This window comes from Telopea speciosissima, chromosome 8 (genome assembly GCF_018873765.1).
Source record: "Telopea speciosissima isolate NSW1024214 ecotype Mountain lineage chromosome 8, Tspe_v1, whole genome shotgun sequence".
In the NCBI taxonomy this organism is placed as follows: Eukaryota; Viridiplantae; Streptophyta; class Magnoliopsida; order Proteales; family Proteaceae; genus Telopea; species Telopea speciosissima.
The window spans coordinates 53,349,047-53,362,858 of record NC_057923.1 but is presented as its reverse complement, the minus strand read 5'-3'; the positions used below and the strand labels follow the sequence as shown (position 1 = coordinate 53,362,858).

General features: G+C 39.2%; 1 protein-coding gene across 1 annotated transcript; it reads left to right on the top strand.

Annotated features, from left to right (window-relative positions):
• Positions 1–4,891: 4,891 nt before the first annotated feature.
• LOC122671995 (aldehyde oxidase GLOX1-like) lies at positions 4,892–13,578 on the top strand. The gene is made up of 2 exons (XM_043869498.1): positions 4,892–6,460; positions 13,569–13,578. The coding sequence occupies exon 1, from the start codon at positions 4,932–4,934 to the stop codon at positions 6,453–6,455; it is 1,524 nt and encodes a 507-aa protein (XP_043725433.1). The 5' UTR covers positions 4,892–4,931; the 3' UTR covers positions 6,456–6,460; positions 13,569–13,578.
• The last annotated feature ends 234 nt before the right edge of the window (positions 13,579–13,812 follow it).

Genomic DNA, 13,812 nt, shown 5'->3' with positions numbered 1-13,812 from the left:
CGAAGCTAGAGCATAAAGTTCCGATTCCATAGATGACGGAGCAATACTAGTCTGTCTTTTGGATTTCCATGCTACGCTGCTCCTCCTAGTGTAAATACATAACCACCGGTGGATCTGCTTGTCTCCCAAATCGAGCACCAAGATGCATCGAATATCCTTCCAAAGTTGGAGGATGTCCATTATAACATAAAGCATAACCTTGAGTACCCTTAAGGTATCTCATCAGCCTCGATAGGGCATCCCAATGCTCTTTTCCAGGATTACTAGTGAAACGACTCAGATGCCTACCGTAAAGGCTATGTCGGCCTAGTGCAACTCATTGCATACATGAGACTACCAATCAGTTTAGCATAATCTAACCGATTCATGGTGTCACCTGTGTTAGGTTTCAACCGTTTGTTATAGTCATAGGGTGTCTCAATCGGTTTACAATCACTGTATCCCCAACTAGAAAGTAGCTTCTCAATGTAATGAGTCCGACTAAGGGTGATCCCTTGCTCACTGAAGCTTACTCTCATCCCAAGAATGGTGTCTACCACACCAAGATCTTTCATGTTGAATTCTTTGGACAAGGTTTCTTTAATGTCACTCACTACAGAGAGATCAGAACCTAGAATTAACATGTCGTCTACATACAAGCAAATAATCGCAACCTTGTTTGACTCAGACAAAAAATAAAGGCACTTATCCGAGTTGCTGGTTTGAAAACCAAAGCTCTTTACTGTCTTGTCAAACTTCTCATGCCACAATTTAGGTGCTTGTTTAAGACCAAACTAGATACTCAGGGTGTAATGCTTTAAGATTGTTAGGGTTAGGGTTTTAAGCACAAGGTTGCTTAAAGCATTACACCCTGAGTATCTAGTTTGGAATACCCAGACTGCTGCCTCCAGCTAGTATATATAGGAAAACTAGGGTTTAGGTCAGATGGGCTAATTACTAGATTGCCCCTCACAGCCTGGGCATTAATACAAGTAGGATTATATTAGAACATATAAAGGGATATTACATAAATACCCTTACATGACCCTGGCAAGCGTAGGGCAGTTCTTGACTGGGCTGGCAAAAATCGCTTAATGTTTTTTGGTCTGATTGAGACTCGTGTGAAGAAGTGTAATTTTGATGTGTCTAATTTTCGAGAAGTTAATGGGTGTGCTGACTATTTGGCAGCCATGGTGGATACCACCATGGAAATTTCTATTTGTATTGACTCTTTTCCTTCGGCTCTTTCTGCTTTAGTACAGGATGATGCTAGGGGAAAGAGATATCTCAGAATGTAATCTCTTTACCACAATAATATAACATAAGCTCCTATTTTAACCCGAAAAAAAAACGATCCATCTCTTCCCGAAATGCTACCAATGTTTCCTTTGGTCTTAGATTAATCACTCATATGTCCCAATTACCACAGAAAACTATATATTAATTAAGACCAAATTAACATACTTAAACAACATGGAGAGAGAGATATGAATTAATCATTAGCCATAAAAGTCAGACAGAGAGAGAGAGATGAACTAATCATTAGACATAAAGTCAGAGCCCCTCTCCCTAGAAAGGAAGACACAAATCTGCAACTACCAACTCCCAAATTCGTTGTCATTTGAAACAAAGTTACTTGTACATAGGGCTGCAACAGGGTCGGGTTGGGCCGGGCTTTATAGAATCCTAGCCCAATCCTAAGTCCCCTTCGTTGTGCCCAGTCCCGACCCGACCCTGACTCAGGGCCAAAAAAATCCAACCCTAACCCGGCCTCAGGGTCGGGTCGGGCCGACCCTGATTGGCCCTGATCATGGGGAGGGGGAAAGAAATGCATGGGCTAGAATGGACTATGAAGAATATTATTAATTTTACATAAAATAAAAATATAATAAATTATATTATAACACTTATTGTCTTCATATATAATATATTATATAAAAAAATGTGGGTGAAATTTAAAGTTTATAATGTATAAATTATATCAATACATGTTTTATAGTATAATCGAAATCAGGGTCGGGCCGGGCCGGGCCGGGCCAAGCTTAGCTCGAGGCCTCAACCCTAACCCAACCCGACCCTAACTCAGGGTCAGAAATTTCCAGCCTTGACCCGCCCTCAGGGCCAAATATCTCAGCCCAAACCCTGTTCGGGTTCAGGGCGGGCCAGGGCAGGTTCGGGTCAACAGGGCCAAACTTGCACCCCTACTTGTACATAGGGGTGCAACACGGTCGGGTTGGGCCAGGTTTTATAAAATTCTAGTCCAACCCTGAGTCTCCTTAGCTGGGCCCAGGTCCGACCCGACCCTGACTTAAGGCTTGAAAAATCTAACTCTGACCCGCCCTCAAGGTCGGGCCAGACTGACCCTGATTGGCCATGATCATGGGAAGGGGAAGGGAGATGCATGGGCTGGACTGGGCCGAGGAGAAAATTATCAATTTTACTTAAAATAACACTATAATAAAATGTTTATATATATCACTTATTATCTTCATATATAATATATCATATAACAAAATGTGGGTAACATTTAAAGTTTATAATATATATACTATATCAATATATATTTTATAATATAACTTAAAACAGGGTCAAGCTGGGCCGAGCTAGGCTTAGGCTAAGGCCTCAACCATGACCCGACTCGACCCTGACTCAGGGTTAGAAATTTCCAGCCCTAACCCGCCCTCAGGGCCAAGATATCTCAGCCCAGGCCCTGTTCGGGCTCAGGGCAGGTTCGACCGACAGGGCCAAATTTGCACCCCTACTTGTATAACTCCAACCCCTTCTCCACTGACAGTATTTATACGGGACCAAATTAGATGCTGAAGTCAAAACTCAGTCTAATCCCAATTAAATGGGACCGGCTACATGAATCCCCAAGGGAATGGGAAATAAGATAAATGAAGATTAAAAATAAAGAAATGAGATAAGAAAAGTGAGAAATAGAAGATGAAAATTGAAAAATGAATGTAAAAGGAAAGAGGCTAGTCTAGGAAAACAGGAAAATCTTAGCTAAATGGTGCCAATAACGTGGATCTTTGCCCTCCAATAGGCTCTATCTGAGGTCATATATGTTTGTTCCTCACTTTAACCTTCCTAGTTTTGGCACATATCCATCTTAGCATCCTCATCTCTTCCGCACATAGCTTCGCTATATGACACTTCTTAACTATCCAACATTCCGCCCCATACATAATAGTTGGTTGGACAACAGTCTTGTAGAACTTTCCTTGAAGTATTAAAGGAATGTGGCGGTCACATAATACTCTGGTCGCCTCTCTCCACTTCATCCATCCCACTTTAATTCTTTGTGAAACATCATCATTTATGTCATCTTCTTTGTTTACAGTAAACCCCAGAAATCTAAAATAGTCACTTGGCGGTATCTTCTCTCCTCAATTTTCACCTTGTCATTATCTATCATAGTGTGACTAAAGTTACAAATCATATACTCCGTTGTTGATCAACTAATCTTAAAGCCTCTTGTTTCCAAGATGCTGAAGTGTACTACTTGTAATTGTAAACCCTTGAAGTCTAGGCAGGGAAGGAACTAAACTATCAATGGCTGTATTTTTTCGCCTCCTTATTTACAAATGGTCGATCATACCATCCTTTGATTATTACATGATATCTTATGGACATCGATCGAAAGTCTCGAATCAAGGGATTCTTCTTTGACCGTGGTTGAAGGAAAACTTGATTCAATTATTATTATAAAAAATAATTATAGTTATCGCAGAGCAGAGGAGATGTTCCTCTTTTTTTTTTTCCTTTCTAATCGATTTGAGGAACCATTGATGGGTCGTTTCAGGACACGATTAGGAGAAGATGACTTGCAGGTCTTCCGTAGAGGAGAAGATTTGGGATTTTTTCCTAATTTCAAACCCTAAACAGTAGAATGCTTTTCAAACCTAAGGTAAGAGCATTTTTGTCACTTTACCCATTGAATTTAATGTTGTTAGTCTTACACTACCAGAATGGGGGAGTGTGTTAACTTTGGAAAATTATCGCCCCCAGTACTACTGGGGGTGCTGTGTGTCGTGCAGTGCAGCACCGCCCATGTGTGCACAATGGGCCCCACCGTGCACACATGGGCGGTGCTGCACCGCATGATGCACACAGCACCCCCAATAGTTCTGGGGGCGATAAAGGTCCGTTAACTTTCTAGAAAAATAGGGAGATGCAAAATTTTCCAAAATTGACAGATGTTTTTGTAATTACATGATACCTCAGGGGAGGTGAGTGAAAATTTTCCAATTATTAATGACAATAAGACCTATTAGTTCATCGTACATGATCCGATAGATAATCGCTCTCACACAGTACCCTCTCGCTCTCTCTCTCTCTCTCTCTCTCTCTCTAGGGTACAAGATGATTACAAATCCGAATTTCATTTTATTTAACGAGAATCACCTGTCGTTATAATGTTGTGACAAGGGATGTCTTTTACAAATAAGAGTAAAGAAAACGATCCATATGTTCCCTAAGGGCTACTCATACTTCCATTCGCCTAGATTCACTGCATATGTCCCAACTACTAGAGAGAGAGAGAGGGAGATATTAATCATTGGTCTTAATAAAAGATTAAAAAAAAAAAAAAAAAAAAAAAAAAAAAAAAAAGGGAAGATTTAATAAATCAGCAGCAACTACCAACTCCCAAATTCGTTGTCATTAAAAAAAGGGACCAAATTCGTTTTCTTGTACGCTTGTATAACTCCAATCTCTTCTTCCTTGACACTATTTAAACAGGACCAACCCATGCACATTTCACAGACAACCCCTCATCTCTCCTACCGACTTCTATCGAGCAATAATCCTTAATGGCTCTTCTTTCTCCTATACTACTCTGTTCCTTCTTCTTCTTTCTTATCAATACTCTCAATTCATCTTCATTCACATCCGCAGCTCCACTAGGCAAATGGAACGTCCTCCTTAAAAGCATTGGGATTTCAGCAATGCACATGCAGCTACTCAACAATGATCGCGTTATCATCTTCGATCGCACCGACTTCGGCCGTTCCAATCTCTCCTTACCCAATGGCAAATGCCGTGATGACCCAAATGACCAAGCCCTCAAGCATGACTGCACCGCTCACTCTGCTGAGTACAACCTACTCACTAATTCCATACGTCCCCTTATGGTCCAAACCGATACTTGGTGCTCTTCCGGTGCCGTCTCCGCCGACGGCAACCTCATCCAAACAGGTGGATTCAACGACGGCGAACGTGTCGTCAGAATTTTCCAACCTTGCTCTACTTGTGACTGGCAAGAAGTTTCTAATGGACTCAGCGCTAGACGTTGGTACGCCACCAATAACATATTACCTGATGGACGGATCATTGTGATCGGTGGTCGCCAGCAATTCAATTACGAGTTCTACCCCAAATCTACTACTTCCACTAATCAGCTCTTCTCCTTACCGTTTCTATCACAAACCAATGACCGTTACGAAGACAATCTCTACCCTTTTGTTTACCTCAATGTGGATGGAAACTTATTCATCTTCGCCAACAACCAATCAATCTTGTTCAACTACACTACTAATTCCATCGTGAAAACTTTCCCAGAAATTCCAGATGGAAATCCCCGGAATTACCCAAGCACGGGCTCTTCGGTTCTGCTTCCACTAAAGCTTAACAACAACTTATTAGTGGAAGCTGAGGTTCTCATCTGTGGTGGAGCTCCAAGAGGGTCAGTCCAGCAAGCCAATTCAGGGAAGTTTATTGGAGCAATCCAGACATGTGGAAGGATCCGAATTACTGACCCGAATCCGACATGGACCATGGAGACAATGCCCTTAGCTAGAGTGATGGGTGACATGACTTTACTCCCTAACGGCCAAGTCTTGATCATTAACGGTGCTGCAAGGGGGATTGCCGGTTGGGAAATGGGTAGAGATCCGGTTTTCTACCCGGTGGTTTACCTACCCGATAACCCGGTCGACACGTCTCGGTTCCAAGTACTAAACCCATCTTCCATTCCACGTATGTACCATTCCACTGCAATCTTACTACGTGATGGAAGAGTTCTAGTGGGAGGAAGTAATCCTCATCAGTATTACAGATTCTCCGGCGTTCTTTATCCGACAGAATTAAACTTAGAGGCATTCTCACCTCCTTATTTGGATTTGGAATATTCGGGATTACGCCCGACGATCACCACTCCGGTGTCATATACTAAGGTAAGGTATGGGCAACGATTGGCAGTGCGGTTCTCGGTTTCAAATTCTACTACTAAGGTGGATAAGAAGAAGGTACAGGTGACCATGGTGTCTCCATCTTTCACCACACACTCCTATTCCATGAACCAGAGGGTGTTGATGCTGAATACCGGGCATGTATTGGCTGTGACAACATCTTCGTATGCCATGGCCGTGTGGGCTCCAAATTCAGCTTTCCTAGCACCTCCTGGGTATTATCTTCTATACGTGGTTCATCAAGATATACCTAGTGAAGGGGTTTGGGTTCAAATCCACTAATATACGTATACCCAACATGTACGTACGTACGTACGGGCAAAGGAATTGGCTGGCCAGATTTGAACTCTGAACTTCGATCGGTGGTTGTCAAGTTGTTTTGTTCCTTTATTGGTGGAATTAATTAACTTTGTAAACACTCACTCACTCTCTCTCTCTCTCTCTCTCTCTCTCCAAAATGTGTTTCTAGCTAGAAAAGTCAACTCTGACCTTTTTCTTTTCAACTTTCAGATTTCTGATGTAAAAAATGCCCTCTTCTTAAATCAATAAATAAATAAGGTTTATTGTTTTTACTTACTGTGGTTTGTTTTTTTGGTAATAACACTTGATTTAGTAACGTGGAAACTCATGGCTAAAGATTATGTAACTCCAGGTTCAATGGATCGAAACTAAGTCATATTATCGTAAATGTCATTGATAGAGCTTTCTTTGTTAGGGAATCGACCAAATCTCCCTTGGAACAAAAAGAAAACAACATGTTTCCAAACAAGAGGAAAGATAAGTAATATCTTACAAAATAAGATGGAGGTTAAGTGATGAAGAAGATAAACTTCCCTGTAGATAAATGATGATGCTCTTATTATCACGCTCCAATTGCACACTATCGAAACCCTCCAAAAGTCCCCAATAGGGATGATCTTATTGCCAAAGCCTCTCCAATTATAGAATTGTTGAAAATCATGGGAATAGACACAACAGAAAGAGGTTTCCCATGACAATCATGACATATAATGCCAAGTCCACCGCCTAATTTGTCTGATGGTATAAACTAGCATCACATTCAATCTTCATCACACCTAATGGAGGAGCAGTCTAGGATGGCACAATTGATCTTCATTTGTATAAGGCAAACGGTTTCAAACATGATCATAAAAGCACTGACCTTAAGTGAAATCTTTTGTCGTTCGATCGGGATCCTCTGTTGCCGCTATCCGTACAGCCGTAGTGCAGCATCACCCCAGGCAGGGCGTGATACCCACTGGTTGAGGTGGGGTCCACACCTTGCTTGTGTGAGGTTGCACACCGCATAGGCAGGCGGCAAAAGATGATCCAAAGGCTTTGTGGTAACGTAAGTTTTGGTTACATAGATTTATTTTCGGTGTTAGATAAAGATGTGGAGATTGGAGAGTACGGATCATGCATGCAAAATAATTTTTTTAAGGGACAATTACTATCACTCCCCTACACACTTAGCCTATATTTACTAAAACTCTCCTACCTAAAACTTCTTTTCTGATATTCCCCTATTTATCCATTCTTAGTGAGTGGCTCACAAGTTGCTTTTACCGAACCAAGAAAGAACCAACCGATTAACAAATTTTTAACCGGTGCAGAATCTGGGTTAGCTGCTCAAATTGAAACCAACTCTTCATTTACTACTAGTAGAATAGGCTGTAGCCCAAAATCAATGAATATCGGATATTCCTGCTCACTTGATCTGTATCTTGGTTCTTCTCCTCAAACCCTCTTCACATCTATCAAAATCAAAGCCAGTTTGAATAAACAAAACCTTAATATCACCTAAGTAATTCCATGTTTTTGCTTTATCATCGGTCAGGAATCAGGATAAGTGGGCTAGAATGAAAGCTCCCGATTTCACACTAATTTATCATCATTGCATTGGATGATCTTGATTGGTTGCCTGGATAGAACCACAAAATATTTCTTCAGTTCTTCGTGGAACTGAGAATTGCTTCCCGGAAAAGAGTGGTACTTGGATTAAAAGCAAAACGCTTAAACACAGCCGGAAGGATAGAGCGGAAGTTCAGCTTTCAAGAGATGGCCGGGGTGCGCATATCTCGTCGTGAATAGCCAGCCGCCCTTTCGGGTCGAACTCGTTAATTTCTTGATGAAAGCCCTCAAATTCTTCAGCACCGTCCATCGACCTCTGTAAGAAATTGGTGCTCATCTTCTTTTATCCAGATGTCTCTGTCCGAATTGGTAAATTGACCCTTTTCTCATATCTTTACCTACTTAAAGATTTGACATTGGACTCTGCAAAGATTTCAAGAGTAGAGTAGAAGGAAAGAAAACAAAGTATACTTATCTTTTTTTATGCATGAATTGAAAATCAGAAGTACCCAAGAGGCCAAATTGCTATTGCAAAAGGTTTAAAAGGCCAGAAAGAATGTTGCACCACTAAATTTACAAGAAAACAGAACTGTCTGTCTGACCATGAATTTGAAAATCATGGGTGTGGTTCTTTCTTGGTTCGGTAAAAACACAACTAGTGACCCATCCACTATGAATGGATAAATAGATTAGCAAGGTACCAGGTGAAAAGGAAGGGCAATCTAGGTATTTAAAAACATGAGGAAAGAAGAAGGTGTAAAAGTTTAAAAGTAGGGGAGTATCAGAAAAGAAGTTTAAGGTAGGGGAGTTTTAATAAATATAGGCTAAGTGTAGGGGAGTGATAATAATAGCCCCTTTTTGTGTAAATGTTTCTTAACTACACCAACGTTAATGTATAAATTAAAATTGGCATTACTGAAACGAAAATGCTAATTAAACTCCCTAAAATAATATAAACAGCTAAAGCTTCAGATACGCCATTCAGCTATTGAAAAAATAACTTTTATTTCCCTTGACGGCTCCTCCTTCCCTCGCTTAATAGGATTCACAATGTCATAGATGACTTACTTGGGAGGGGTTCGTATACTACCCAATATCCACCTCAATTAAATACCCTCATGTGTATTAGCATGCATCCTCATGTATCTCCATAAACGTTCCATCCACAATCCTAATTTTCCAAGCCTTATGGTGCCACTTGAAAATGTCGTTTGAACATTGGGTTTATCTCTTCACAAAATTTGGGCGACCTTGGGTTTTACCTAACCAGATATATGGGTCACCTAGGAAGGCCTTATTGCGTGGTTCGTGCAAAAAACAACCTCCTAAACTTAAGTTTAGATAGAGAAGTCTTATGGGGAAAATGACAAAAAACTTGTTTGGGTTTTTTGTTTCAGGTCAAAGTTTTCCTCCACCCATAGAGGACGGTTCACCCACCATCCTAGGGTTCACAAACCCCTCCTAGGGTTTTAGTAAGTTCCAAAATATCCTCCTGATACCCATTCCCGCCCCTCGGTGAATGGGATCCCTTTCACCGTGGGTGGAGGGAAACTCGATCTTTTATTTATTTATTTTTTTTTTGATAATAAGAAGTTTTATTGATAATCATGTGAGGGGCCTTTGGCTTCAAATAAATCTTGGAGCCAATGAGTGGAAATGGGTCAATCAGTCAAACACATGATAGACAGGGCCCTATCTGCAATAACATTCAGATCCCGTGGAATAAAATAAAACGAAACAGCAGTAAAGGAATTATAAAGGAGTTTACCATCATCTAAGACAACAACTGCTTCTAATGGTGGGTGCATGAGAATTCCTTGGGGGTATTAAACTGCCTCTTTGCAATCAGACTCCACAATAAGATGAGAGATTCCCAAGGTGATTGCTTTAGAAATAGCCATTCTAATGGCAAGAGCTTCACCTTGAAGGGCCGTAGTTAAATGAAGTGGAGCAGATAACACATGCAAGGTTCTCCCTATGCCTGTTTGGAATACCAAGCCAGTGCCTCCCTCTGAGCTACCCTGCTTCAACGCCGCATCACAATTTACGTCTACAAAATCCATTGGTGGTGGGAACCACTAAGTGTCCTGTGAAGGCTGTGGTGGGACTGCAACTATTCCCGTTGAGTGCTGCAAATCATTCCCTGAAGCTTTCTGAAATTCTAGGAATGCACTCTCAAAAACCAAAATGACTTCTTAATGGCTCCATTCCTTTGTATTGAAAACATAGTCCTTATACACTCGTCAGATATACCAACATAAAAAGGCTGCTCTAGATAATGATTCTCTGGCTAACTTCTTGTCCCTCTGGAACAAACCCTCCCAGCTCTGTAGCCATAGTGAAATAGATGGGTCTTGACCCGCTGGTGGAACATAGGACATAGAACTCCCAAACCAGATGGACATTGCAAAGTGGCAACTAAGAAGAATGTGAACCGATGACTCCTTCATGTCACCACATCTTCGATTGTTTGGATCTATTGGGATTCTTCTAGAGTGGAACTCTTCACCTGTTGGTAATCCATCTGCATAGACTCTCCACAAAAAAGGCTTTAATTTTAGGTAAAGCATCAATACTCCAGATATGATTCCATATCTTGACGGTCCTTTTTTTTTGTGCAAAAAAGGTAGGCACAAAACTACGATGTTTGCATCTCTCTCTCTCTCTCTCTCTCTCTCAATATTGTATCACATTTATGTTTTTCATAATTTCTATCTTCCCCCATATCTCTCCCTATAAGAATCTTTAGGTCTCCGTTAGTTGCACTCTAGATTCAACTGATTATTGGGGATTTCATAGCATGTTTTGAAGACTTGGACTAAACCAAATGGGCCAATTAGAGACGCGTAAACAAGATTTGTGGAGATTTGAAATTGGTTATATTAAAAAGAAAAAATATAAAAGAAAAATAAAACACAAAAAGGGACAATATGAGTACAAAGAATTCCAACAGAAATGTGATGTTGAAGAAAAGGCACTAATGTTGTATGATGGATGGATCTCAAAACATCCTAATTATGAGAATAGTTACTTCTTGCCATTTTGAGGGAAATGCCTAACCTATTCTTAAAATATTGGTCTGCAAAATTGTCACGTAGAGTAAGGTCTAAGACCCACAATAATATGGTTGACTCCTTTTTGAAACTAGTCTGACAGAGAGATTGGTTCAAATCAAGTTATGGACTTAGAAAGGAATTAGGCATCCGCTGGTCCACCCACTTAAACTAAAATTCCTATGTTTGATTGATTTTTCATTTAAATAACAAGTACTTATGAGCTAAAATAAGAAATAATTAAGCTATTAATTAAACCTGTAGAAACTAAAGCATGCAATTTAAAAAGAATATACCATACTTATAGCTGATGACGAGCTATACAATAAAATGAAAATTAGAGAAAGGTAGTTTGTATCCTAAAAAACATGCGTAATTTTTTTGAGATTAGAAAATAAAAGAATTTAATTCTAAAATTCATTAGTTTATAATAATACCACCAATGTATAAAATAACCCCTAATAATATAAAAAGAAAAATAAAACGATATGGACTAATATAAAACTGACTTAAATTTTATAAATAAATATTTAAACATGAAATATAAATATCAAAATTGGATTTGAAATGCAGGAATATTATGAAAATAAATTAATTAGGAAACTCTTAATTTAATTCAATAATTCTTAAAAATATTAGTAAAATCTGAAATGCTTACTATATAATGCAGCATATGCATGTCAAAAACTATTCTAATTGGTTATGGTAGTTAGGAAATACATAAAATTTCTATTATGACTAAAAATAAATTAAAATCAAATTGTCAATTATAAAAACAATAAATAGAGTAAGAAAAAATTCCTAATTTACCTAACATGCCATCAGCCCATTATAGATAAAAATTCCTAGTTTTGTATGTTTTAAAAAATAAAAACTAGGACTTTCAGCCTCATGCACAAGAGAAGTCCTTGAAAGCCCAGGCCCAATAGAAGCCTACCATGGAGGCTGGTTCTATGATAGAAGAAGGTGAGATTCAAGATGAAATGGACCCACCTTCTCCCATATTCGATCCACGGTAATCTATCTACCTCATCGTCTCCCCCCCCCCCCCTCCCCGCTGGGGTTAATGTCTAAGAAGCAGTCGATGAACGAAAAGAAAAATGGGTCTAAGTGTTTGCAGAAGAAGCTCGAGGGTGCGTAAGACACCTCCTCCGAGATGGGATCCAGGAACTCCTGAAGCTAATGATCCTTCTCGCCAAAAGAATTTGATGACTTCAGGTTCTGTTTCATCATTTGTTGGTGATAGGGATGTTGACAGTTTGGGCCGAAGTAATCTTCACAATGATTGTGATGTAGGTCCTTAGGATGTTGTTCTGGGCAGTGACTCTCCTATGGGGGACCTTAGGTCTGACCTAGTCATCAATACTCGAGGAGATCCTAGAGCGAATGTCAGTGGTTTTAGTAGGAGATGGGTGGTTCCTAGTTTCCATTCCTCCCTATAATCCAAATGGGAAGAAGAAGGTCAACTTTATGATCACATGATTCGTTGTTTGGGAACGTTTTTGTCCTTTAGTTCCTCTTTGGGTGCTCTCTTTAGCTTGATTTGATTGTAGGTTGTCTGTTGTTCTGTGTTTCTCCTCCTTTTGAGGTTTGGGGTTTGTTTGGCTCATTGTATTTATTTTATTTTTTCTCCTCTCCGTTTCTCAGGCCTTGTTCTTCTCCTTTGGTAATGAATTTCTTCTTCACCAAAAAAAATAAAAATAAAAAAATCATGAAATCATATTCTAAGATTAAGAATAAAACTCATACACATGATTAATCACAAAAAAATATATATATTCAAAATTGTGGATGTCATTGCTACCCAATGAAGGGAAACAGTGATATACCTTATCTTACAAGCTTATAACTAATAAAATTTAAATCAAATAAATATGAAACTTAGCCTCTGTGGCTCAGGTCCTCAATCCGAGGGACTGTGATTGAACGGAGAAGGGCTTGTTTCCTATCAAAAAGGAATCAGATGATGGATTAAATCTTTGGTCTGTAATCAAGATAGTGGATGTAGGATCACGTGGATCCGAACCACACTAAATTGGTTGTGTGCATCATTGTCTCTATGTCTATCTCCCTCCATCTTGTCCTTGTGCACACTTACTTCAAATACTTGACAGTATCTTCCGTGACACTCAATATGTTTATTGTTTGTTTATTTTCTATCATTTTCTATTGTATGATAACTCGATTGTCTTTTGGTGTTTGTTATATTTTGTTTAAAATGGTCACAATCCAATTCACCCCCTCTTGGATTGCATTTGGTCCTACTATCTGTAATAGTGAAATAATCACTTTTCCTATTCTAGCATTCTTCACAACTTTTTTTCAAATTTCGGGCTAATCTTGTAATTTCTGGTAAAATTTTAAGCCTTACAATTTCATAAGACTTCTTGAGAAGACAAAAATCCACATTATTCATTTAGCCGAATTTATGATGGATTACATAATTTAATTCTTAAAGGTAAGAAACCCATTTGGCATGTTTTGAATTGAGTTTCATTTGGATATTAAAAATCTAAGAGCCCCATGATCGATATACAATAAAATTTCTTTGTGAATCAAATAATGATGTCGAAATCTTAGCATTTGCACAATGACATAAAATTAAAGATCATAAGTAGCTTCTTTTTTTTTTCTCATTAATTTTTTCATTAAATAGGTTACAGGACGACCCTTTTGGCTCAAAACAACTCTAATGCCTACATGGAAGGCATCAAATTGTACTTCAAACAATTCAT